We start from the raw sequence: 27652 nt of genomic DNA, 5'->3' as shown, positions 1-27652 counted from the left end.
TGTGGAACAGTGACTGGTGGTAGGCCCAGGCAGGGGGATGTGGAACAGTGACGGGTGGTAGTACCAGGCAGGGGGATGTGACTGGTGGTAGGCCCAGGCAGGGGGATGTGGAACAGTGACGGGTGGTAGGCCCAGGCAGAGGGATGTGGAACAGTGATGGGTGGTAGGCCCAGGCAGGGGGATATGTCTAGTACTCTCTGTTTAGCAGTGTGTTGGCGGGAGTGCCAGTATGGTTAATTAGTTAGTTACAGGTCTTACCTATGTCTAGTACTCTCTGTTTAGCAGTGTGTTGGCGGGAGTGCCAGTATGGTTAATTAGTTAGTTACAGGTCTTACCTATGCCTAGTACTCTCTGTTTAGCAGTGTGTTGGCAGGAGTGCCAGTATGGTTAGTTAGTTAGTTACAGGTCTTACCTATGTCTAGTACTCTCTGTTTAGCAGTGTGTTGGCAGGAGTGCCAGTATGGCAGGAGTGCCAGTATGGTTAGTTAGTTAGTTACAGGTCTTACCTATGTCTAGTACTCTCTGTTTAGCAGTGTGTTGGCAGGAGTGCCAGTATGGTTAGTTAGTTAGTTACAGGTCTTACCTATGTCTAGTACTCTCTGTTTAGCAGTGTGTTGGCAGGAGTGCCAGTATGGTTAGTTAGTTAGTTACAGGTCTTACCTATGTCTAGTACTCTCTGTTTAGCAGTGTGTTGGCAGGAGTGCCAGTATGGTTAGTTAGTTAGTTACAGGTCTTACCTATGTCTAGTACTCTCTGTTTAGCAGTGTGTTGGCAGGAGTGCCAGTATGGTTAGTTAGTTAGTTACAGGTCTTACCTATGTCTAGTACTCTCTGTTTAGCAGTGTGTTGGCAGGAGTGCCAGTATGGTTAGTTAGTTAGTTACAGGTCTTACCTATGTCTAGTACTCTCTGTTTAGCAGTGTGTTGGCAGGAGTGCCAGTATGGTTAGTTAGTTAGTTACAGGTCTTACCTATGTCTAGTACTCTCTGTTTAGCAGTGTGTTGGCAGGAGTGCCAGTATGGTTAGTTAGTTAGTTACAGGTCTTACCTATGTCTAGTACTCTCTGTTTAGCAGTGTGTTGGCAGGAGTGCCAGTATGGTTAGTTAGTTACAGGTCTTACCTATGTTACTCTCTGTTTACAGTGTCAGTATGGTTAGTTAGTTAGTTACAGGTCTTATGTCTAGTACTCTCTGTTTAGCAGTGTGTTGGCAGGAGTGCCAGTATGGTTAGTTAGTTAGTTACAGGTCTTACCTATGTCTAGTACTCTCTGTTTAGCAGTGTGTTGGCAGGAGTGCCAGTATGGTTAGTTAGTTAGTTACAGGTCTTACCTATGTCTAGTACTCTCTGTTTAGCAGTGTGTTGGCAGGAGTGCCAGTATGGTTAGTTAGTTAGTTAGTTACAGGTCTTACCTATGTCTAGTACTCTCTGTTTAGCAGTGTGTTGGCAGGAGTGCCAGTATGGTTAGTTAGTTAGTTAGTTACAGGTCTTACCTATGTCTAGTACTCTCTGTTTAGCAGTGTGTTGGCAGGAGTGCCAGTATGGTTAGTTAGTTAGTTAGTTACAGGTCTTACCTATGTCTAGTACTCTCTGTTTAGCAGTGTGTTGGTGCCAGGAGTGCCAGTATGGGTTAGTTAGTTAGTTACAGGTCTTACCTATGTCTAGTACTCTCTGTTTAGCAGTGTGTTGGCAGGAGTGCCAGCATGGTTAGTTAGTTAGTTAGTTACAGGTCTTACCTATGTCTAGTACTCTCTGTTTAGCAGTGTGTTGGCAGGAGTGCCAGTATGGTTAGTTAGTTAGTTAGTTACAGGTCTTACCTATGTCTAGTACTCTCTGTTTAGCAGTGTGTTGGCAGGAGTGCCAGTATGGTTAGTTAGTTAGTTAGTTACAGGTCTTACCTATGTCTAGTATCTGTTTAGCAGTGTGAAGGAGTGCCAGTAGTTGTTAGTTAGGCAGGATGTCTAGTACTCTCTGTTTAGCAGTATGAGTTAGTTAGTTAGTTAGTTACAGGTCTTACCTATGTCTAGTACTCTCTGTTTAGCAGTGTGTTGGCAGGAGTGCCAGTATGGTTAGTTAGTTAGTTAGTTACAGGTCTTACCTATGTCTAGTACTCTCTGTTTGCCAGCAGTACAGGCATGTCTAGTACTCTCTGTTTGCCAGGAGTGCCAGTATGGTTAGTTAGTTAGTTACAGGTCTTACCTATGTCTAGTACTCTCTGTTTAGCAGTGTGTTGGCAGGAGTGCCAGTATGTTAGTTAGTTAGTTACAGGTCTTACCTATGTCTAGTACTCTCTGTTTAGCAGTGTGTTGGCAGGAGTGCCAGTATGGTTAGTTAGTTAGTTAGTTACAGGTCTTACCTATGTCTAGTACTCTCTGTTTAGCAGTGTGTTGGCAGGAGTGCCAGTGGTTAGTTAGTTAGTTAGTTACAGGTCTTACCTATGTCTAGTACTCTCTGTTTAGCAGTGTGTTGGCAGGAGTGCCAGTATGGTTAGTTAGTTAGTTACAGGTCTTACCTATGTCTAGTACTCTCTGTTTAGCAGTGTGTTGGCAGGAGTGCCAGTATGGTTAGTTAGTTAGTTAGTTACAGGTCTTACCTATGTCTAGTACTCTCTGTTTAGCAGTGTGTTGGCAGGAGTGCCAGTATGGTTAGTTAGTTAGTTAGTTACAGGTCTTACCTATGTCTAGTACTCTCTGTTTAGCAGTGTGTTGGCAGGAGTGCCAGTATGGTTAGTTAGTTAGTTAGTTACAGGTCTTACCTATGTCTAGTACTCTCTGTTTAGCAGTGTGTTGGCGGGAGTGCCAGTATGGTTAGTTAGTTAGTTAGTTACAGGTCTTACCTATGTCTAGTACTCTCTGTTTAGCAGTGTGTTGGCAGGAGTGCCAGTATGGTTAGTTAGTTAGTTAGTTACAGGTCTTACCTATGTCTAGTACTCTCTGTTTAGCAGTTTAGCAGTATGTTGGTTAGGAGTACCCAGTACTCTCTGGTTAGATGGTTTAGTTAGTTAGTTACAGGTCTTACCTATGTCTAGTTTACTCAGGAGTCTGTTTAGCAGTGTGTTGGCTCTCTGGAGTGCCAGTATGTTAGTTAGTTAGTTAGTTACAGGTCTTACCTATGTCTAGTACTCTCTGTTTAGCAGTGTGTTGGCAGGAGTGCCAGTATGGTTAGTTAGTTAGCTACAGTCTTACCTATGTCTAGTACTCTCTGTTTAGCAGTGTGTTGGCGGGAGTGCCAGTACTTCCAGTACTTCAGCTGTTCGTCTCTGTTCTTGTCTTCACTGAACACCACCATGATGACACTCTGTGTCAGAGGAATAGGAGACAGGACGATGATTAGCAACATTACTGTAGATCAGGGATGGGCAAACGTTTGGGCTTGAGGGCCACATCGGGATTAGGAAATTCAACTGAGAGTCACTCAGATTTTTTTTTTACAATTTTTTTTTGTCTAAATCTATTTGCGGTCCAGAAAATATATAGATTGAGTTGCCCATCTTTTGCCCTCAGAAAAGCCTAAATTTGTTATTTTGCCTAACTTAATCTTATATTTGAATTGGCCAGTCTGAGATAAGGCTTTTTCTTTGGAACTCTTCCTAGAAGGCCAGCATCCCGAAGTTGCTTCTTCACTGTTGACGTTGAGACTGGTGTTGTGTGGGTACTATTTAATGGAGCTGCCAGTTGAGGACTTGTGAGGCATCTAGACACTCTAATGTACTTGTCCTCTTGCTCAGTGGTGCAGTGGGGCCTCCCACTCCTCTTTCTATTCTGGTTAGAGCCCGTTTGCGCTGATCTGTGAAGGGAGTAGTACACAGCGTTGTACGACATCTTCAGTTTCTTGGCAATTTCTTGCATGAAATAGCCTTCATTTCTCATAACAAGAATAGACGGACGAGTTTCAGAAGAAAGTTTGTTGTTTCTGGCCATTTTGAGCCTGTAATCAAACCCACAAATGCTGATGCTCCAGATACTCAACTAGTTTAAAGAAGGCCAGTTTTATTGCTTCTTTAATCAGACAACAGTTTTCAGCTGTGCTAACATAATTGCAAAAGGGTTTTATAATGATCAAATAGCGTTTTAAAACTATAAACTTGGATTAGCTAACACAACATGCCATTGGAACACAGGAGTGATGGTTGCTGATAATGGGCCTCCGTACACCTAAAAATCAGCTGTTTCAAGCAACAATAATCATTTACAACATTTACAATGTCTACACTGTGTTTCCGATCAATTTGATGTTATTTTAATGGACAAAAATGTACTTTTCTTTCAAAAACAAGGACACTTCTAAATTATCATTATTTTATACTCAAAAGCTATTTAGCTCCCAGAGAACTAAAGATGTGATAGTTAGCTCCCAGAGAACTAAAGATGTGCTAGTTAGCTCCCAGAGTACTAAAAATGTGATAGTTAACTCCCAGAGTACTCCTAAAGATGTGCTAGTTAGCTCCCAGAGTACTAAAGATGTGCTAGTTAGCTCCCAGAGTACTAAAGATGTGCTAGTTAGCTCCCAGAGTACTAAAGATGTGATAGTTAACTCCCAGAGTACTAAAGATGTGCTAGTTAGCTCCCAGAGTACTCCTAAATATGTGCTAGTTAGCTCCCAGAGTACTAAAGATGTGCTAGTTAGCTCCCAGAGTACTAAAGATGTGCTAGTTAGCTCCCAGAGTACTAAAGATGTGCTAGTTAGTTCACAGAGTACTCCTAAAGATGTGCTAGTTAGCTCCCAGATTACTAAAAATGTGCTAGTTATCTCAGAGTGCTCCTAAAGATGTGCTAGTTAACTCCCAGAGTACTAAAGATGTGCTAGTTAGTTCCCAGTGTACCCCTAAAGATGTGATAGTTAACTCCCAGAGTACTAAAGATGTGCTAGTTAACTCCCAGAGTACTCCTAAATATGTGCTAGTTAACTCCCAGAGTACTCCTAAAGATGTGCTAGTTAGCTCCCAGATTACTAAAAATGTGCTAGTTATCTCAGAGTGCTCCTAAAGATGTGCTAGTTAACTCCCAGAGTACTAAAGATGTGCTAGTTAGCTCCCAGATTACTAAAGATGTGCTAGTTAACTCCCAGAGTACTAAAGATGTGCTAGTTAACTCCCAGAGAACTAAAGATGTGCTAGTTAACTCCCAGATTACTAAAGATGTGATAGTTAGTTCCCAGAGTACTAAATATGTGCTAGTTAGTTCCCAGAGTACTCCTAAAGATGTGCTAGTTAGCTCCCAGAGTACTAAAGATGTGCTAGTTAGTTCCCAGAGTACTCCTAAAGATGTGCTAGTTAACTCCCAGAGTACTCCTAAATATGTGCTAGTTAACTCCCAGAGTACTCCTAAAGATGTGCTAGTTAGCTCCCAGATTACTAAAAATGTGCTAGTTATCTCAGAGTGCTCCTAAAGATGTGCTAGTTAACTCCCAGAGTACTAAAGATGTGCTAGTTAGTTCCCAGAGTACCCCTAAAGATGTGATAGTTAACTCCCAGAGTACTAAAGATGTGCTAGTTAACTCCCAGAGTACTCCTAAATATGTGCTAGTTAACTCCCAGAGTACTAAAGATGTGCTAGTTAACTCCCAGAGTACTCCTAAATATGTGCTAGTTAACTCCCAGAGTACTCCTAAATATGTGCTAGTTAACTCCCAGAGTACTCCTAAAGATGTGCTAGTTAGCTCCCAGATTACTAAAAATGTGCTAGTTATCTCAGAGTGCTCCTAAAGATGTGCTAGTTAACTCCCAGAGTACTAAAGATGTGCTAGTTAGCTCCCAGATTACTAAAGATGTGCTAGTTAACTCCCAGAGTACTAAAGATGTGCTAGTTAACTCCCAGAGAACTAAAGATGTGCTAGTTAGCTCCCAGATTACTAAAGATGTGATAGTTAGTTCCCAGAGTACTAAAGATGTGCTAGTTAGTTCCCAGAGTACTCCTAAAGATGTGCTAGTTAGTTCCCAGAGTACTCCTAAAGATGTGCTAGTTAACTCCCAGAGTACTCCTAAATATGTGCTAGTTAACTCCCAGAGTACTCCTAAAGATGTGCTAGTTAGCTCCCAGATTACTAAAAATGTGCTAGTTATCTCAGAGTGCTCCTAAAGATGTGCTAGTTAACTCCCAGAGTACTAAAGATGTGCTAGTTAGTTCCCAGATTACTAAAGATGTGCTAGTTAACTCCCAGAGTACTAAAGATGTGCTAGTTAACTCCCAGAGAACTAAAGATGTGCTAGTTAGCTCCCAGATTACTAAAGATGTGATAGTTAGTTCCCAGAGTACTAAAGGATGTGCTAGTTAGTTCCCAGAGTACTCCTAAAGATGTGCTAGTTAGTTCCCAGAGTACTCCTAAAGATGTGCTAGTTAGTTCCCAGAGTACTCCTAAAGATGTGCTAGTTAGTTCCCAGAGTACTCCTAAAGATGTGATAGTTAGTTCCCAGAGTACTCCTAAAGATGAGCTAGTTAGTTCCCAGAGTACTCCTAAAGATGTGCTAGTTAGTTCCCAGAGTACTCCTAAAGATGTTCTAGTTAGTTCCCAGAGTACTCCTAAAGATGTGCTAGTTAGTTCCCAGAGTACTCCTAATGATGTGCTAGTTAGTTCCCAGAGTACTCCTAAAGATGTGCTAGTTAACTCCCAGAGTACTAAAGATGTGCTAGTTAGCTCCCAGATTACTAAAGATGTGCTAGTTAACTCCCAGAGTATTAAAGATGTGCTAGTTAACTCCCAGAGAACTAAAGATGTGCTAGTTAGCTCCCAGATTACTAAATATGTGATAGTTAGTTCCCAGAGTACTAAAGATGTGCTAGTTAGTTCCCAGAGTACTCCTAAAGATGTGCTAGTTAGTTCCCAGAGTACTCCTAAAGATGTGCTAGTTAACTCCCAGAGTACTCCTAAATATGTGCTAGTTAACTCCCAGAGTACTCCTAAAGATGTGCTAGTTAGCTCCCAGATTACTAAAAATGTGCTAGTTATCTCAGAGTGCTCCTAAAGATGTGCTAGTTAACTCCCAGAGTACTAAAGATGTGCTAGTTAACTCCCAGAGTACTCCTAAATATGTGCTAGTTAACTCCCAGAGTACTCCTAAAGATGTGCTAGTTAACTCCCAGAGTACTAAAGATGTGCTAGTTAGCTCCCAGATTACTAAAGATGTGCTAGTTAACTCCCAGAGTACTAAAGATGTGCTAGTTAACTCCCAGAGAACTAAAGATGTGCTAGTTAACTCCCAGAGAACTCCTAAAGATGTGATAGTTAGTTCCCAGAGTACTAAAGATGTGCTAGTTAGTTCCTAGAGTACTCCTAAAGATGTGCTAGTTAGTTCCCAGAGTACTCCTAAAGATGTGCTAGTTAACTCCCAGAGTACTCCTAAAGATGTGCTAGTTAGCTCCCAGATTACTAAAAATGTGCTAGTTATCTCAGAGTGCTCCTAAAGATGTGCTAGTTAACTCCCAGAGTACTAAAGATGTGCTAGTTAGTTCCCAGATTACTAAAGATGTGCTAGTTAACTCCCAGAGTATTAAATATGTGCTAGTTAACTCCCAGAGAACTAAAGATGTGCTAGTTAGCTCCCAGATTACTAAAGATGTGATAGTTAGTTCCCAGAGTACTAAGGATGTGCTAGTTAGTTCCCAGAGTACTCCTAAAGATGTGCTAGTTAGTTCCCAGAGTACTCCTAAAGATGTGCTAGTTAGTTCCCAGAGTACTCCTAAAGATGTGCTAGTTAGTTCCCAGAGTACTCCTAAAGATGTGATAGTTAGTTCCCAGAGTACTCCTAAAGATGTGCTAGTTAGTTCCCAGAGTACTCCTAAAGATGTGCTAGTTAGTTCCCAGAGTACTCCTAAAGATGTTCTAGTTAGTTCCCAGAGTACTCCTAAAGATGTGCTAGTTAGTTCCCAGAGTACTCCTAAAGATGTGCTAGTTAGTTCCCAGAGTACTCCTAAAGATGTGCTAGTTAACTCCCAGAGTACTAAAGATGTGCTAGTTAGCTCCCAGATTACTAAAGATGTGCTAGTTAACTCCCAGAGTATTAAATATGTGCTAGTTAACTCCCAGAGAACTAAAGATGTGCTAGTTAGCTCCCAGATTACTAAAGATGTGATAGTTAGTTCCCAGAGTACTAAAGATGTGCTAGTTAGTTCCCAGAGTACTCCTAAAGATGTGCTAGTTAGTTCCCAGAGTACTCCTAAAGATGTGCTAGTTAGTTCCCAGAGTACTCCTAAAGATGTGCTAGTTAGTTCCCAGAGTACTCCTAAAGATGTGATAGTTAGTTCCCAGAGTACTCCTAAAGATGTGCTAGTTAGTTCCCAGAGTACTCCTAAAGATGTGCTAGTTAGTTCCCAGAGTACTCCTAAAGATGTTCTAGTTAGTTCCCAGAGTACTCCTAAAGATGTGCTAGTTAGTTCCCAGAGTACTCCTAAAGATGTGCTAGTTAGTTCCCAGAGTACTCCTAAAGATGTGCTAGTTAACTCCCAGAGTACTAAAGATGTGCTAGTTAGCTCCCAGATTACTAAAGATGTGCTAGTTAACTCCCAGAGTATTAAAGATGTGCTAGTTAACTCCCAGAGAACTAAAGATGTGCTAGTTAGCTCCCAGATTACTAAAGATGTGATAGTTAGTTCCCAGAGTACTAAAGATGTGCTAGTTAGTTCCCAGAGTACTCCTAAAGATGTGCTAGTTAGTTCCCAGAGTACTCCTAAAGATGTGCTAGTTAACTCCCAGAGTACTCCTAAATATGTGCTAGTTAACTCCCAGAGTACTCCTAAAGATGTGCTAGTTAGCTCCCAGATTACTAAAAATGTGCTAGTTATCTCAGAGTGCTCCTAAAGATGTGCTAGTTAACTCCCAGAGTACTAAAGATGTGCTAGTTAGTTCCCAGAGTACCCCTAAAGATGTGATAGTTAACTCCCAGAGTACTAAAGATGTGCTAGTTAACTCCCAGATTACTAAAGATGTGCTAGTTAACTCCCAGAGTATTAAAGATGTGCTAGTTAACTCCCAGAGAACTAAAGATGTGCTAGTTAACTCCCAGAGTACTAAAGATGTGACTAGTTAGTTCCCAGAGTACTAAAGATGTGCTAGTTAACTCCCAGAGTACTCCTAAAGATGTGCTAGTTAACTCCCAGAGTACTCCTAAAGATGTGCTAGTTAACTCCCAGAGTACTCCTAAATATGTGCTAGTTAACTCCCAGAGTACTCCTAAAGATGTGCTAGTTAGCTCCCAGATTACTAAAAATGTGCTAGTTATCTCAGAGTGCTACTAAAGATGTGCTAGTTAACTCCCAGAGTACTAAAGATGTGCTAGTTAGTTCCCAGAGTACCCCTAAAGATGTGCTAGTTAACTCCCAGAGTACTAAAGATGTGCTAGTTAACTCCCAGAGTACTCCTAAATATGTGCTAGTTAACTCCCAGAGTACTAAAGATGTGCTAGTTAACTCCCAGAGTACTCCTAAATATGTGCTAGTTAACTCCCAGAGTACTCCTAAAGATGTGCTAGTTAACTCCCAGAGTACTAAAGATGTGCTAGTTAACTCCCAGAGAACTAAAGATGTGCTAGTTAACTCCCAGAGTACTAAAGATGTGCTAGTTAACTCCCAGAGTACTAAAGATGTGCTAGTTAACTCCCAGAGTACTAAAGATGTGCTAGTTAACTCCCAGAGTACTAAAGATGTGCTAGTTAGCTCCCAGATTACTAAAGATGTGCTAGTTAACTCCCAGAGTACTAAAGATGTGCTAGTTAACTCCCAGAGAACTAAAGATGTGCTAGTTAACTCCCAGAGAACTCCTAAAGATGTGATAGTTAGTTCCCAGAGTACTAAAGATGTGCTAGTTAGTTCCTAGAGTACTCCTAAAGATGTGCTAGTTAGTTCCCAGAGTACTCCTAAAGATGTGCTAGTTAACTCCCAGAGTACTCCTAAAGATGTGCTAGTTAGCTCCCAGATTACTAAAAATGTGCTAGTTATCTCAGAGTGCTCCTAAAGATGTGCTAGTTAACTCCCAGAGTACTAAAGATGTGCTAGTTAGTTCCCAGATTACTAAAGATGTGCTAGTTAACTCCCAGAGTATTAAATATGTGCTAGTTAACTCCCAGAGAACTAAAGATGTGCTAGTTAGCTCCCAGATTACTAAAGATGTGATAGTTAGTTCCCAGAGTACTAAGGATGTGCTAGTTAGTTCCCAGAGTACTCCTAAAGATGTGCTAGTTAGTTCCCAGAGTACTCCTAAAGATGTGCTAGTTAGTTCCCAGAGTACTCCTAAATATGTGCTAGTTAGTTCCCAGAGTACTCCTAAAGATGTGATAGTTAGTTCCCAGAGTACTCCTAAAGATGTGCTAGTTAGTTCCCAGAGTACTCCTAAAGATGTGCTAGTTAGTTCCCAGAGTACTCCTAAAGATGTTCTAGTTAGTTCCCAGAGTACTCCTAAAGATGTGCTAGTTAGTTCCCAGAGTACTCCTAAAGATGTGCTAGTTAGTTCCCAGAGTACTCCTAAAGATGTGCTAGTTAACTCCCAGAGTACTAAAGATGTGCTAGTTAGCTCCCAGATTACTAAAGATGTGCTAGTTAACTCCCAGAGTATTAAATATGTGCTAGTTAACTCCCAGAGAACTAAAGATGTGCTAGTTAGCTCCCAGATTACTAAAGATGTGATAGTTAGTTCCCAGAGTACTAAAGATGTGCTAGTTAGTTCCCAGAGTACTCCTAAAGATGTGCTAGTTAGTTCCCAGAGTACTCCTAAAGATGTGCTAGTTAGTTCCCAGAGTACTCCTAAAGATGTGCTAGTTAGTTCCCAGAGTACTCCTAAAGATGTGATAGTTAGTTCCCAGAGTACTCCTAAAGATGTGCTAGTTAGTTCCCAGAGTACTCCTAAAGATGTGCTAGTTAGTTCCCAGAGTACTCCTAAAGATGTTCTAGTTAGTTCCCAGAGTACTCCTAAAGATGTGCTAGTTAGTTCCCAGAGTACTCCTAAAGATGTGCTAGTTAGTTCCCAGAGTACTCCTAAAGATGTGCTAGTTAACTCCCAGAGTACTAAAGATGTGCTAGTTAGCTCCCAGATTACTAAAGATGTGCTAGTTAACTCCCAGAGTATTAAAGATGTGCTAGTTAACTCCCAGAGAACTAAAGATGTGCTAGTTAGCTCCCAGATTACTAAAGATGTGATAGTTAGTTCCCAGAGTACTAAAGATGTGCTAGTTAGTTCCCAGAGTACTCCTAAAGATGTGCTAGTTAGTTCCCAGAGTACTCCTAAAGATGTGCTAGTTAACTCCCAGAGTACTCCTAAAGATGTGCTAGTTAGCTCCCAGATTACTAAAAATGTGCTAGTTATCTCAGAGTGCTCCTAAAGATGTGCTAGTTAACTCCCAGAGTACTAAAGATGTGCTAGTTAGTTCCCAGAGTACCCCTAAAGATGTGATAGTTAACTCCCAGAGTACTAAAGATGTGCTAGTTAACTCCCAGAGTACTAAAGATGTGCTAGTTAACTCCCAGAGAACTCCTAAATATGTGCTAGTTAACTCCCAGAGTACTAAAGATGTGCTAGTTAACTCCCAGAGTACTCCTAAAGATGTGCTAGTTAACTCCCAGAGTACTCCTAAAGATGTGCTAGTTAGCTCCCAGATTACTAAAAATGTGCTAGTTATCTCAGAGTGCTCCTAAAGATGTGCTAGTTAACTCCCAGAGTACTAAAGATGTGCTAGTTAGCTCCCAGATTACTAAAGATGTGCTAGTTAACTCCCAGAGTACTAAAGATGTGCTAGTTAACTCCCAGAGAACAAAAGATGTGCTAGTTAGCTCCCAGATTACTAAAGATGTGATAGTTAGTTCCCAGAGTACTAAAGATGTGCTAGTTAGTTCCCAGAGTACTCCTAAAGATGTGCTAGTTAGTTCCCAGAGTACTCCTAAAGATGTGCTAGTTAACTCCCAGAGTACTCCTAAATATGTGCTAGTTAACTCCCAGAGTACTCCTAAAGATGTGCTAGTTAGCTCCCAGATTACTAAAAATGTGCTAGTTATCTCAGAGTGCTCCTAAAGATGTGCTAGTTAACTCCCAGAGTACTAAAGATGTGCTAGTTAGCTCCCAGATTACTAAAGATGTGCTAGTTAACTCCCAGAGTACTAAAGATGTGCTAGTTAACTCCCAGAGAACTAAAGATGTGCTAGTTAGCTCCCAGATTACTAAAGATGTGATAGTTAGTTCCCAGAGTACTAAGGATGTGCTAGTTAGTTCCCAGAGTACTCCTAAAGATGTGCTAGTTAGTTCCCAGAGTACTCCTAAAGATGTGCTAGTTAGTTCCCAGAGTACTCCTAAAGATGTGCTAGTTAACTCCCAGAGTACTCCTAAATATGTGCTAGTTAACTCCCAGAGTACTCCTAAATATGTGAGTAGTTAACTAGCTCCCAGATTACAGAGTTATCTCAGAGTGCTCCTAAAGATGTGCTAGTTAACTCCCAGAGTACTAAAGATGTGCTAGTTAGCTCCCAGATTACTAAAGATGTGCTAGTTAACTCCCAGAGTACTAAAGATGTGCTAGTTAACTCCCAGAGAACTAAATATGTGCTAGTTAACTCCCAGAGTACTAAAGATGTGCTAGTTAACTCCCAGAGTACTCCTAAATATGTGCTAGTTAACTCCCAGAGTACTCCTAAAGATGTGCTAGTTAACTCCCAGAGTACTAAAGATGTGCTAGTTAACTCCCAGAGTACTAAAGATGTGCTAGTTAACTCCCAGAGAACTAAAGTGCTAGTTAACTCCCAGAGAACTCCTAAAGATGTGATAGTTAGTTCCCAGAGTACTAAAGATGTGCTAGTTAGTTCCTAGAGTACTCCTAAAGATGTGCTAGTTAGTTCCCAGAGTACTCCTAAAGATGTGCTAGTTAACTCCCAGAGTACTCCTAAAGATGTGCTAGTTAGCTCCCAGATTACTAAAAATGTGCTAGTTATCTCAGAGTGCTCCTAAAGATGTGCTAGTTAACTCCCAGAGTACTAAAGATGTGCTAGTTAGTTCCCAGATTACTAAAGATGTGCTAGTTAACTCCCAGAGTATTAAATATGTGCTAGTTAACTCCCAGAGAACTAAAGATGTGCTAGTTAGCTCCCAGATTACTAAAGATGTGATAGTTAGTTCCCAGAGTACTAAGGATGTGCTAGTTAGTTCCCAGAGTACTCCTAAAGATGTGCTAGTTAGTTCCCAGAGTACTCCTAAAGATGTGCTAGTTAGTTCCCAGAGTACTCCTAAAGATGTGCTAGTTAGTTCCCAGAGTACTCCTAAAGATGTGATAGTTAGTTCCCAGAGTACTCCTAAAGATGTGCTAGTTAGTTCCCAGAGTACTCCTAAAGATGTGCTAGTTAGTTCCCAGAGTACTCCTAAAGATGTTCTAGTTAGTTCCCAGAGTACTCCTAAAGATGTGCTAGTTAGTTCCCAGAGTACTCCTAAAGATGTGCTAGTTAGTTCCCAGAGTACTCCTAAAGATGTGCTAGTTAACTCCCAGAGTACTAAAGATGTGCTAGTTAGCTCCCAGATTACTAAAGATGTGCTAGTTAACTCCCAGAGTATTAAATATGTGCTAGTTAACTCCCAGAGAACTAAAGATGTGCTAGTTAGCTCCCAGATTACTAAAGATGTGATAGTTAGTTCCCAGAGTACTAAAGATGTGCTAGTTAGTTCCCAGAGTACTCCTAAAGATGTGCTAGTTAGTTCCCAGAGTACTCCTAAAGATGTGCTAGTTAGTTCCCAGAGTACTCCTAAAGATGTGCTAGTTAGTTCCCAGAGTACTCCTAAAGATGTGATAGTTAGTTCCCAGAGTACTCCTAAAGATGTGCTAGTTAGTTCCCAGAGTACTCCTAAAGATGTGCTAGTTAGTTCCCAGAGTACTCCTAAAGATGTTCTAGTTAGTTCCCAGAGTACTCCTAAAGATGTGCTAGTTAGTTCCCAGAGTACTCCTAAAGATGTGCTAGTTAGTTCCCAGAGTACTCCTAAAGATGTGCTAGTTAACTCCCAGAGTACTAAAGATGTGCTAGTTAGCTCCCAGATTACTAAAGATGTGCTAGTTAACTCCCAGAGTATTAAAGATGTGCTAGTTAACTCCCAGAGAACTAAAGATGTGCTAGTTAGCTCCCAGATTACTAAAGATGTGATAGTTAGTTCCCAGAGTACTAAAGATGTGCTAGTTAGTTCCCAGAGTACTCCTAAAGATGTGCTAGTTAGTTCCCAGAGTACTCCTAAAGATGTGCTAGTTAACTCCCAGAGTACTCCTAAATATGTGCTAGTTAACTCCCAGAGTACTCCTAAAGATGTGCTAGTTAGCTCCCAGATTACTAAAAATGTGCTAGTTATCTCAGAGTGCTCCTAAAGATGTGCTAGTTAACTCCCAGAGTACTAAAGATGTGCTAGTTAGTTCCCAGAGTACCCCTAAAGATGTGATAGTTAACTCCCAGAGTACTAAAGATGTGCTAGTTAACTCCCAGAGTACTCCTAAATATGTGCTAGTTAACTCCCAGAGTACTAAAGATGTGCTAGTTAACTCCCAGAGTACTCCTAAATATGTGCTAGTTAACTCCCAGAGTACTCCTAAAGATGTGCTAGTTAGCTCCCAGATTACTAAAAATGTGCTAGTTATCTCAGAGTGCTCCTAAAGATGTGCTAGTTAACTCCCAGAGTACTAAAGATGTGCTAGTTAGCTCCCAGATTACTAAAGATGTGCTAGTTAACTCCCAGAGTACTAAAGATGTGCTAGTTAACTCCCAGAGAACAAAAGAGGTGCTAGTTAGCTCCCAGATTACTAAAGATGTGATAGTTAGTTCCCAGAGTACTAAAGATGTGCTAGTTAGTTCCCAGAGTACTCCTAAAGATGTGCTAGTTAGTTCCCAGAGTACTCCTAAAGATGTGCTAGTTAACTCCCAGAGTACTCCTAAATATGTGCTAGTTAACTCCCAGAGTACTCCTAAAGATGTGCTAGTTAGCTCCCAGATTACTAAAAATGTGCTAGTTATCTCAGAGTGCTCCTAAAGATGTGCTAGTTAACTCCCAGAGTACTAAAGATGTGCTAGTTAGCTCCCAGATTACTAAAGATGTGCTAGTTAACTCCCAGAGTACTAAAGATGTGCTAGTTAACTCCCAGAGAACTAAAGATGTGCTAGTTAGCTCCCAGATTACTAAAGATGTGATAGTTAGTTCCCAGAGTACTAAGGATGTGCTAGTTAGTTCCCAGAGTACTCCTAAAGATGTGCTAGTTAGTTCCCAGAGTACTCCTAAAGATGTGCTAGTTAGTTCCCAGAGTACTCCTAAAGATGTGCTAGTTAGTTCCCAGAGTACTCCTAAAGATGTGCTAGTTAGTTCCCAGAGTACTCCTAAAGATGTGCTAGTTAGTTCCCAGAGTACTCCTAAAGATGTGCTAGTTAGTTCCCAGAGTACTCCTAAAGATGTTCTAGTTAGTTCCCAGAGTACTCCTAAAGATGTGCTAGTTAGTTCCCAGTGTACTCCTAAAGATGTGCTAGTTAGTTCCCAGAGTACTCCTAAAGATGTGATAGTTAGTTCCCAGAGTACTCCTAAAGATGTGCTAGTTAGTTCCCAGAGTACTCCTAAAGATGTGCTAGTTAGTTCCCAGAGTACTCCTAAAGATGTGCTAGTTAGCTTCCAGATTACTAAAGATGTGCTAGTTAGCTCCCAGAGTACTAAAGATGTGCTAGTTAGTTCCCAGAGTACTAAAGATGTGCTAGTTAGTTCCCAGAGTACTCCTAAAGATGTGCTAGTTAGCTCCCAGAGTACTAAAGATGTGCTTTCTTCGTTCTCATTCTTCAACTCACCCTGACTTTGCTGATTGGATGTCTCAGGCGTTTGTTAGCTCCCAGCTCGCTGAGCGTCACAGCGTAGAACTGGCCCTTGTTCAGGTACGTCATGGGCCCCTCCCCCTGCTTCACACGCAGTGATCTGGTGGCTTCCAGCTTGTACTGAAATGTATCCCTGTTAGAAGACACAACACATGATTAGTCTGTAGATATGCCTGGTGGATATCTCAGCCAACAAAAATGCTGTATATTGTCTAATTGGACAGTATGTTGTGGATGTGTTTGGAGTAGTGACTTACACTACTTGTTGGTCGAAGATAAACTCTTCCTGTGCTATAGACTTGGGTGTGTGGTATTTCTGTTGGGGGGGAAACATGAATGTGTCAGGCAGTCAGTCAGACAAGGAAAGGGGAACCAACTATGGTACATTTAGAGGAAGTTAATCAACACTTTGGTTCATTTACTGACATTTTGGCTTTTCCAGTTCTATAGCATATTGGGGCATCAGCATCAACAATTTGTTAAAGGGAAGTATCCTTCCCAAGTGGGCAGACAGGTTGCAATCACATCATTCTAAGTTGTAATGTGATTGTAATGAGTTTTGGCCGTGGTGTTATAGCTTTAAGGTCCAGTACAGCCGTTATCTCAATATCAAAACATTGCTGAGTAACAATGAAGTACCTTACTGTGAATGTTTTAAATAAAAATGGTCAAAAATAGCAAAGAGGAATTTCTCAAGCAAGAACTGTCTGGTAGTGGTCTGAGTGGGGAGGGGAAACAGAAAACTAGCTGTTATTGGCAGAGGGGTTTGGAACTCTGTTTCTTATTGGTCTATTAATCAATATACCGCTTGGCGATGTCTCACCAGCCAAGCCAAAACGCCATCCTACCAAAACAGGCTGAAACTTGTGGCAGTCTATTCCAATAGCAAACGCTAAATGGGCATTATCATCATTTTCACAATGTCACAGTATTATACCAACCTCAGTGTGGAATAGGAATATCAGGTTTTTAACTGCACTGGGCTTTTAACTTAACTTAAGAATATACATGATTAACACATAAGTCCTAACATCCTCTTACCACATCGCTCTCCTCTTCATACGGGCTGTCATCAGGCGTGCTGCGCTGGTCCTCCTTAACGTATCCTCCGTGACTAACTATTGACACATCGGATACATACGGACTCATCTGTTCATAGACGACCCTTGACTCCTGCTCCTCGCCCTCTACTCGGTAGTGCACCCCCGTCCCAACCCCAGGACCCATGAACACCGGGCATACATCTCTGCCTTCACCAAGGCAATAGCCCCAGGTCCATCACCCGTCCCCGCCCCATACTCCTCCCTCGTGTCCAGGTGGTCAGTGTTGAGGGACATGTTGACTCTCTTGTCCAGGTGGTCAGTGTTGAGGGACAGGTTGACTGGGACAGACTTCAGCACCTGGACTCGGTTGTCCACCATCTCTATGTTGTCACCCTGCTGGCCGTTGATGCTGGTCCCCGAGCCTCCCCTGTAACAGCATCAGAGAAGAACAGCATTCAGGTGGAACCTACTGAACTGGTGGAAACATATTACATGGGTCATTCCACCAAAGAGTGCATTTTGTGTCCTTTTTGATATTTATTTAATTTTAAAAGGCTGTTAAATGAAATGAAGTGGCCTTAATATAGACCACATGGAGAATTCAATAAATCTGTCACGCCCTGACCATGGAGAGCCTTTGTTTCTCTATGGTATAGTAGGTCAGGGCGTGACTGGGGTGAATTCTAGTTTATATTTTCTATGTGGGGTTCTAGTTTAGTATTTCTATGTTGGTGATTTGTATGATTCCCAATTAGAGGCAGCCGGTAATCGTTGTCTCTAATTGGGGATCATATTTAACTAGCATTTTCTCACTTGTGTTTGTGGGATATATTGTTTATGTGTAGTTACCTGTTAGCACGCCATTGGCGTCACATTTCGTTTATTGTTTTGTTGTGTGGTTCACTTACTTTAAATAAAAAGATGTGGAACCCAGATCACGCTGCACGTTGGTCCTAGTATGCTTCCAACGATCGTGACCAAATCCGATTTTTACATGAATATAGGCTAACGTGCCTAAATTCAGCATTTTGACATGTCCCTCTGTCAACCTTGTATCACTTTGAGGAGGATTTCAACCCATCCAAAGATTTCTTCACATTTCAACATCATTGTAAAGCCCTCGTTCTATTGTTGCTTTGACAAAGTCATTTCACCATCATTGCAAAGCCCTCGTTCTATTGTTGCTTTGACAAAGTCATTTCACCATCATTGCAAAGCCCTCGTTCTATTGTTGCTTTGACAAAGTCATTTCACCATCATTGTAAAGCCCTCGTTCTATTGACAAAGTCATTTCACCATCATTGTAAAGCCCTCGTTCTATTGTTGCTTTGACAAAGTCATTTCACCATCATTGTAAAGCCCTCGTTCTATTGTTGCTTTGACAAAGTCATTTCACCATCATTGTAAAGCCCTCGTTCTATTGTTGCTTTGACAAAGTCATTTCACCATCATTGTAAAGCCCTCGTTCTATTGTTGCTTTGACAAAGTCATTTCACCATCATTGTAAAGCCCTCGTTCTATTGTTGCTTTGACAAAGTCATTTCACCATCATTGTAAAGCCCTCATTCATTTTGCTTTGACAAAGTCATTTCACCATCATTGTAAAGCCCTCATTCTATTGTTGCTTTGACAAAGTCATTTCACCATCATTGTAAAGCCCTCGTTCTATTGTTGCTTTGACAAAGTCATTTCACCATCATTGTAAAGCCCTCGTTCTATTGTTGCTTTGACAAAGTCATTTCACCATCATTGCAAAGCCCTCGTTCTATTGTTGCTTTTCATTTCACCATCATTGTAAAGCCCTTTCTATTGTTGCTTTGACAAAGTCATTTCACCATCATTGTAAAGCCCTCATTCTATTGTTGCTTTGACAAAGTCATTTCACCATCATTGTAAATAATTGTTGCTTTGACAAAGTCATTTCACCATCATTGTAAAGCCCTCATTCTATTGTTGCTTTGACAAAGTCATTTCACCATCATTGTAAAGCCCTCGTTCTATTGTTGCTTTGACAAAGTCATTTCACCATCATTGTAAAGCCCTCGTTCTATTGTTGCTTTGACAAAGTCATTTCACCATCATTGTAAAGCCCTCGTTCTATTGTTGCTTTGACAAAGTCATTTCACCATCATTGTAAAGCCCTCGTTCTATTGTTGCTTTGACAAAGTCATTTCACCATCATTGTAAAGCCCTCGTTCTATTGTTGCTTTGACAAAGTCATTTCACCATCATTGTAAAGCCCTCGTTCTATTGTTGCTTTGACAAAGTCATTTCACCATCATTGTAAAGCCCTCGTTCTATTGTTGCTTTGACAAAGTCATTTCACCATCATTGTAAAGCCCTCGTTCTATTGTTGCTTTGACAAAGTCATTTCACCATCATTGCAAAGCCCTGTTCTATTGTTGCTTTGACAAAGTCATTTCACCATCATTGTAAAGCCCTGTTCTATTGTTGCTTTGACAAAGTCATTTCACCATCATTGTAAAGCCCTCGTTCTATTGTTGCTTTGACAAAGTCATTTCACCATCATTGTAAAGCCCTCGTTCTATTGTTGCTTTGACAAAGTCATTTCACCATCATTGTAAAGCCCTCGTTCTATTGTTGCTTTGACAAAGTCATTTCACCATCATTGTAAAGCCCTCGTTCTATTGTTGCTTTGACAAAGTCATTTCACCATCATTGATTGTAAAGCCCTCGTTCTATTGTTGCTTTGACAAAGTCATTTCACCATCATTGTAAAGCCCTCGTTCTATTGTTGCTTTGACAAAGTCATTTCACCATCATTGTAAAGCCCTCGTTCTATTGTTGCTTTGACAAAGTCATTTCACCATCATTGATTGTAAAGCCCTCGTTCTATTGTTGCTTTGACAAAGTCATTTCTGAAGATTATTATTTATTTCATGTGATTAGTCATTCATTTTCAGGTCAACCCTTTTATTTAAACTGAAATTTCGTTTTAATATGGTCAAACTATTCCTTTGAAATAAATGTTTCAAAAGAAACATTAAACATCTCTATTTTTCTAAATTTTTTGTGGTGAAAAAGTGAGCGGGCCAAACAAAACACGTCTACCCTGTTACCCTGTTACCCTGTTACCCTGTTACCCTGTTACCCTGTTACCCTGTTACCCTGTTATCCTGTTATCCTGTTACCCTGTTATCCTGTTACCCTGTTACCCTGTTACCCTGTTACCCTGTTACCCTGTTATCCTGTTACCCTGTTACCCTGTTACCCTGTTACCCTGTTACCCTGTTATCCTGTTACCCTGTTATCCTGTTACCCTGTTACCCTGTTATCCTGTTACCCTGTTACCCTGTTACCCTGTTTTCCTGTTTTCCTGTTACCCTGTTATCCTGTTACCCTGTTATCCTGTTACCCTGTTATCCTGTTATCCGGTTACCCTGTTATCCGGTTACCCTGTTATCCTGTTATTCTGTTATCCTGTTACCCTGTTACCCTGTTATCCTGTTACCCTGTTATCATGTTACCCCGTTATCCCGTTACCCTGTTATCCTGTTACCCTGTTATCCTGTTACCCTGTTATCCTGTTACCCTGTTACCCTGTTACCCTGTTACCTTGTTATCCGGTTACCCTGTTATCCTGTTATTCTGTTACCCTGTTATCCTGTTATCCTGTTATCCTGTTATCCTGTTACCCTGTTATCCTGTTACCCTGTTATCCTGTTATCCTGTTATCCTGTTACCCTGTTACCTTGTTATCCGGTTATCCTGTTACCCTGTTATCCTGTTACCCTGTTATCCTGTTATCCTGTTATCCATAGATAGACAGGCTAGAGATGTTTCAACAGTTACATTTTTTTGTGAAGCTTGCATTCAATTGTCACTCCCTGTTGCACACAACAAGAATCCCCCTGTCACAAGGGGAATCATGCCTGTTTTAAGATGAAATCGTCAACTATTTTATTTTATTTGGCACTAAATAGTCACTTACTATAGTCCTTTTTGAACTTGTGCTATTTATGACAGAATGTTAAAAGTTGGTGAAACCAACATTTTATTTCACCAAGTTACACTTCTCAAAAGGCACCGAATTGGTGGAACGACCCACATATCCAATCTATGAGGTGATATCAGTACAGTTTTCCCCATAGGTTAAACGAGTTTCTGTGATTTACAGTCAAAATCACAATGACTAAAATTCAGTTATTGGTGTCAGAAATTAACCTGGATATCAAGGACTATAAGTGATGTGCTTAAAATGGTAGGTTGTCTTTCCTATAAATTATGTTAAAAAAATGTATATCCTACGGATATTACATGTTGGCTATGAAATGCACTGACCTCTTTTCCTGCTCCTCTGAAATCTCAACCACTTTGGCGATGGGCAACAGTCTCTTTTCTTTAGGAACCTGAGGAGAAAAGAATATCCACTATGTGTCCAGGGGAATGACATCATCCAACAAGGTGTTACTGCTCTATTCAATCCATATAGAAGAAAATAACGTCCATTATGTGAAAATAGCAGCAGTAGCAGTAGCAGTAGTAGTAGTTGCAATAGTTGTAGTAGCAGTCGTAGCAGCAGTAGCAACAGTAGTAGTAGTAGTAGCAGTAGTAGTAGTAGTAGCAGTAGCAGTAGCAGTAGCAGTAGCAGTAGTAGTAGTTGCAATAGTTGTAGTAGCAGTCGTAGCAGCAGTAGCAACAGTAGTAGTAGTAGTAGCAGTAGTAGTAGCAGTAGCAGTAGCAGTAGCAGTAGCAGTAGCAGTAGCAGTAGCAGTAGCAGTAGCAGTAGTAGTAGTTGCAATAGTTGTAGTAGCAGTCGTAGCAGCAGTAGCAACAGTAGTAGTAGTAGTAGCAGTAGTAGTAGTAGTAGCAGTAGCAGTAGTAGCAGCAGTAGCAGTAGCAGTAGTAGTAGTAGTAGCAGTAGCAGTAGTTGCAATAGTTGTAGTAGCAGTCGTAGCAGCAGTAGCAACAGTAGTAGTAGTAGTAGCAGTAGTAGTAGTAGTAGCAGTAGCAGTAGCAGTAGCAGTAGCAGTAGCAGTAGCAGTAGCAGTAGTTGCAATAGTTGTAGTAGCAGTCGTAGCAGCAGTAGCAACAGTAGTAGTAGTAGTAGCAGTAGTAGTAGTAGTAGCAGTAGCAGTAGTAGCAGCAGTAGCAGTAGCAGTAGTAGTAGTAGTAGCAGTAGCAGTAGTTGCAATAGTTGTAGTAGCAGTCGTAGCAGCAGTAGTATTAGTAGTAGTAGTCATAGTATTAGTGATAGTAGTAGTAGTAGTATTAGTGATAGTAGTGATAGTGATAGTAGTAGTAGTAGTAGAGATATTAGTATTAGGAATAGTAGTAGTAGTAATAGTGAACTCTATAACTTGCTCACCTTGTAATAGTTGTAGAGCAGTCCCAGGGATGCAGCAGTGGTAGTAGTACTAGTGATAATGATAGTAGTAGTGATAGTAGTAGTAGTGACAGTAGTAGTAGTCATAGTATTAGTGATCGTAGTAGTAGTATTAGTGATAGTAGTAGTAGTAGTAGTAGTAGTAGTGATAGTAGTGGTAGTGACAGTAGTAGTAGTCATAGTATTAGTGATAGTAGTGGTAGTAGTATTAGTGATAGTAGTAGGAGTGATAGTAGTAGTAGTAGTAGAGATATTAGTATTAGGAATAGTAGTAGTAGTAATAGTGAACTCTATAACTTGCTCACCTTGTAATAGTTGTAGAGCAGTCCCAGGGATGCAGCAGTGGTAGTAATACTAGTGATAATGATAGTAGTAGTGATAGTAGTAGTAGTAGTAGTAGTAGTAGTAGTAGTAGTGATAGTAGTGGTAGTGACAGTAGTAGTAGCCATAGTATTAGTGATAGTAGTAGTATTAGTATTAGTGATAGTAGTGATAGTGATAGTAGTAGTAGTAGTAGTGATAGTAGTAGTATTCGTATTAGTGATAGTAGTAGTTTTGTGATAGTGATAGTAGTAGTAGCTGTAGTGATAGTAGTAATAGTAGTAGTAGTAGTAGTAGTAGTAGTAGTAGTGATAGTAGTGGTAGTGACAGTAGTAGTAGTCATAGTATTAGTGATAGTAGTAGTAGTAGTAGTAGTGATATTAGTATTAGGAATAGTAGTAGTAGTAATAGTGAACTCTATAACTTTCTCACCTTGTAATAGTTGTAGAGCAGTCCCAGGGATGCAGCAGTGGTAGTAGTACTAGTGATAATGATAGTAGTAGTGATAGTAGTAGTAGTGACAGTAGTAGTAGTGATAGTAGTAGTAGTAGTGATAGTAGTAGTAGTAGTAGTGATAGTAGTAGTAGTAGTGGTAGTAGTGATAGTACTAGTGATAGTGCTGGTAGTAGTGATAGTAGTAGTACTAGTGATAATGATAGTAGTAGTGATAGTAGTAGTAGTGACAGTAGTAGTAGTGATAGTAGTAGTAGTAGTGATAGTAGTAGTAGTAGTAGTGATAGTAGTAGTAGTAGTGGTAGTAGTAGTAGTAGTAGTAGTAGTAGTAGTGATAGTAGTAGTACTAGTGATAGTAGTAGTAGTAGTACTAGTGATAATGATAGTAGTAGTGATAGTAGCAGTAGTAGTAGTAGTAGTAGTAGTAGTAGTAGTAGTAGTAGTGATAGTAGTAGTACTAGCGATAGTGATATTAGTAGTGATTGTAGTAGTAGTACTAGTGATAGTAGAAGTAGTACTAGTGATGGTAGTAGTAATGATAGTAGTAGTGATAGTGATACTAGTAGTAGTAGTAGTAGTAGTAGTGATAGTAGTACTAGTGATGGTAGTAGTAGTGATAGTAGTAGTAGTGATAGTGATAGTAGTAGTGGTTGTAGTGATAGTAGTAGTAGTAGTAGTAGTCATAGTAGTAGTAGTGATAGTGATAGTAGTAGTGGTAGTAGTAGTAGTGGTAGTAGTGATAGTGATAGTAGTAGTGGTAGTAGTGATAGTAGTAGTGATAGTAGTAGTAGTGATAGTAGTAGTAGTGATAATGATAGTAGTAGTGATAGTAGTAGTAGTAGTAGTAGTAGTAGTGATAATAGTAGTAGTACTAGTGATAGTAGTAGTAGTAGTGATAGTAGTAGTAGTACTAGTGATAGTAGTAGTAGTAGTAGTAGTAGTAGTAGTAGTAGTGATAGTACTAGTGATAGTAGTAGTAGTAGTAGTACTAGTGATAGTACTAGTGATAGTAGTAGTAGTAGTAGTACTAGTGATAGTACTAGTGATAGTAGTAGTGACAGTAGTAGTAGTAGTAGTAGTAGTAGTAGTAGTAGTACTAGTACTAGTGATAGTACTAGTGATAGTAGTAGTAGTAGTAGTAGTGATAGTAGTACTAGGCATGGTGATAGTAGTAGTAGTAGTTGTAGTGATAGTAGTAGTACTAGTGATAGTAGTAGTAGTAGTAGTAGTAATGATAGTGATAGTAGTAGTAGTAGTAGTAGTAGTGCTAAATGACTTAAATGTAAATGTAAATGTAGTAGTAGTAATGATAGTGATAGTAGTAGTAGTAGTAGTAGTAGTAGTAGTAGTAGTAGTAGTAGTAGTAGTAATGATAGTGATAGTAGTAGTAGTAGTAGTAATGATAGTGATAGTACTAGTGATAGTAGTAGTAGTAGTAGTAGTAGTACTAGTGATAGTACTAGTGATAGTAGAAGTAGTACTAGTGATAGTAGTAGTAGTACTAGTGATAGTACTAGTGATAGTACTAGTGATAGTAGTAGTAGTACTAGTGATAGTAGTAGTGATAGTAGTAGTAGTAGTAGTAGTACTAGTGATAGTACTAGTGATAGTAGTAATAGTACTAGTGATAGTACTAGTGATAGTACTAGTGATAGTACTAGTGATAGTAGTAGTAGTACTAGTGATAGTAGTAGTAGTACTAGTGATAGTACTAGTGATAGTAGTAGTAGTACTAGTGATAGTACTAGTGATAGTAGTAGTAGTACTAGTGATAGTAGTAGTAGTACTAGTGATAGTAGTAGTAGTACTAGTGATAGTACTAGTGATATTAGTAGTAGTACTAGTGATAGTACTAGTGCTAGTAGTAGTAGTAGTAGTAGTAGTAGTACTAGTGATAGTACTAGTGATAGTACTAGTGATAGTACTAGTAGTAGTAGTACTAGTGATAGTAGTAGTAGTAGTAGTACTAGTGATAGTACTAGTGATAGTAGTAGTAGTAGTAGTAGTACTAGTGATAGTACTAGTGATAGTAGTAGTAGTACTAGTACTAGTGATAGTACTAGTGATAGTAGTAGTAGTAGTAGTAGTAGTAGTAGTAGTAGTAGTAATGATAGTGATAGTAGTAGTAGTAGTAGTAATGATAGTGATAGTACTAGTGATAGTAGTAGTAGTAGTAGTAGTACTAGTGATAGTACTAGTGATAGTAGAAGTAGTACTAGTGATAGTAGTAGTAGTAGTAATGATAGTGATAGTAGTAGTAGTACTAGTGATAGTGTTAGTAGTAGTAGCAGTGATAGTATTAGTGATAGTAGTAGTCATTCTAGTGATAGTAGTAGTAGTGATAGTAGTAGTGACAGTAGTATTAATAGTAGTACTAGTGATAGTAGTAGTAGTGATAGTAGTAGTATTAATAGTAATACTAGTGATAGTAGCAATACTGATAGTAGTAGTGACAGTAGTATTAATAGTAGTAGTAGTGATAGTGATAAAAGTAGTAGTAGTGATAGTAGTAGTAGTAGTAGTAGTAGTAGTAGTAGTAGTAGTGATAGTAGTAGTAGTAGGAGAAGTAGTAGTAGTAGTAGTAGAAGTAGTAGTAGTAGTAGTGATAGTAGTAGTTGTAGTAGTATCAGTGTTAGTAGTAGTATTAGTGATAGTGATAGTAGTAGCAGTAGTGATAGTAGTAGTGATAGTAGTAATAGTAGTAATAGTAGTAGTAGTAGTAGTAGTAGTAGTGATAGTAGTAGTAGTAGGAGAAGTAGTAGTAGTAGTAGTAGAAGTAGTAGTAGTAGTAGTGATAGTAGTAGTTGTAGTAGTATCAGTGATAGTAGTAGTATTAGTGATAGTGATAGTAGTAGCAGTAGTGATAGTACTAGTGATAGTAGAAGTAGTACTAGTGATGGTAGTAGTAATGATAGTAGTAGTGATAGTGATACTAGTAGTAGTAGTAGTAGTAGTAGTGATAGTAGTACTAGTGATGGTAGTAGTAGTGATAGTAGTAGTAGTGATAGTGATAGTAGTAGTGGTTGTAGTGATAGTAGTAGTAGTAGTAGTAGTGATAGTAGTAGTAGTGATAGTGATAGTAGTAGTGGTAGTAGTAGTAGTGGTAGTAGTGATAGTGATAGTAGTAGTGGTAGTAGTGATAGTAGTAGTGATAGTAGTAGTAGTGATAGTAATAGTAGTGATAATGATAGTAGTAGTGATAGTAGTAGTAGTAGTAGTAGTAGTAGTAGTAGTAGTAGTGATAATAGTAGTAGTACTAGTGATAGTAGTAGTAGTAGTGATAGTAGTAGTAGTACTAGTGATAGTAGTAGTAGTAGTAGTAGTAGTAGTAGTAGTGATAGTACTAGTGATAGTAGTAGTAGTAGTAGTACTAGTGATAGTACTAGTGATAGTAGTAGTAGTAGTATTGGTAGTACTAGTGATAGTACTAGTGATAGTAGTAGTGACAGTAGTAGTAGTAGTAGTAGTACTAGTGATAGTACTAGTGATAGTAGTAGTAGTAGTAGTACTAGTACTAGTGATAGTACTAGTGATAGTAGTAGTAGTAGTAGTAGTGATAGTAGTACTAGGCATGGTGATAGTAGTAGTAGTAGTTGTAGTGATAGTAGTAGTACTAGTGATAGTAGTAGTAGTAGTAGTAGTAGTAGTAGTGCTAAATGACTTAAATGTAAATGTAAATGTAGTAGTAGTAATGATAGTGATAGTAGTAGTAGTAGTAGTAGTAGTAGTAGTAGTAATGATAGTGATAGTAGTAGTAGTAGTAATGATAGTGATAGTACTAGTGATAGTAGTAGTAGTAGTAGTACTAGTGATAGTACTAGTGATAGTAGTAGTAGTACTAGTGATAGTACTAGTGATAGTACTAGTGATAGTACTAGTGATAGTAGTAGTAGTACTAGTGATAGTACTAGTGATAGTAGTAGTAGTAGTAGTAGTACTAGTGATAGTACTAGTGATAGTACTAGTGATAGTAGTAATAGTACTAGTGATAGTACTAGTGATAGTAGTAGTAGTACTAGTGATAGTAGTAGTAGTACTAGTGATAGTACTAGTGATAGTAGTAGTAGTAGTACTAGTGATAGTACTAGTGATAGTAGTAGTAGTACTAGTGATAGTAGTAGTAGTGCTAGTGATAGTAGTAGTAGTACTAGTGATAGTACTAGTGATATTAGTAGTAGTACTAGTGATAGTACTAGTGCTAGTAGTAGTAGTAGTACTAGTGATAGTACTAGTGATAGTACTAGTGATAGTACTAGTGATAGTAGTAGTAGTAGTACTAGTGATAGTAGTAGTAGTAGTAGTACTAGTGATAGTACTAGTGATATTATTATTCAACCATGCTGGTCATTTATGAACATTTGAACATCTTGGCCACGTTCTGTTATAATCTCCACCCGGCACAGCCAGAAGAGGACTGGCCACCCCACATATGCTCTCTCTAATTCTCTCTTTCTTTCTCTCTCTCGGAGGACCTGAGCCCTAGGACCGTGCCCCAGGACTACCTGACATGATGGCTCCTTGCTGTCCCCAGTCCACCTGACTGTGCTGCTGCTCCAGTTTCAACTGTTCTGCCTTATTATTATTTGACCATGCTGGTCATTTATGAACATTTGAACATCTTGGTCATGTTCTGTTATAATCTCTACCCGGCACAGCCAGAAGAGGACTGGCCACCCCACATAGCCCGGTTCCTCTCTTCCTAGGT

At 39.6% G+C, this 27652-nt stretch overlaps 1 protein-coding gene across 1 annotated transcript in view; it reads right to left on the bottom strand.

Annotated features, from left to right (window-relative positions):
• grhl2b (grainyhead-like transcription factor 2b) overlaps positions 1-27652 on the bottom strand; it is a 134763-nt gene that overhangs the window by 82183 nt on the left and 24928 nt on the right. The window contains 6 exon segments of the mRNA XM_046361270.1: positions 3181-3292; positions 15760-15916; positions 16041-16099; positions 16825-17018; positions 17021-17253; positions 21129-21196. Coding sequence (XP_046217226.1) covers positions 3181-3292; positions 15760-15916; positions 16041-16099; positions 16825-17018; positions 17021-17253; positions 21129-21196 — 823 coding nt within the window.

Source organism: Oncorhynchus gorbuscha, linkage group LG09 (genome assembly GCF_021184085.1).
Source record: "Oncorhynchus gorbuscha isolate QuinsamMale2020 ecotype Even-year linkage group LG09, OgorEven_v1.0, whole genome shotgun sequence".
NCBI classification, from domain to species: Eukaryota; Metazoa; Chordata; class Actinopteri; order Salmoniformes; family Salmonidae; genus Oncorhynchus; species Oncorhynchus gorbuscha.
This window is presented reverse-complemented; position numbering and strand designations above follow the sequence as displayed.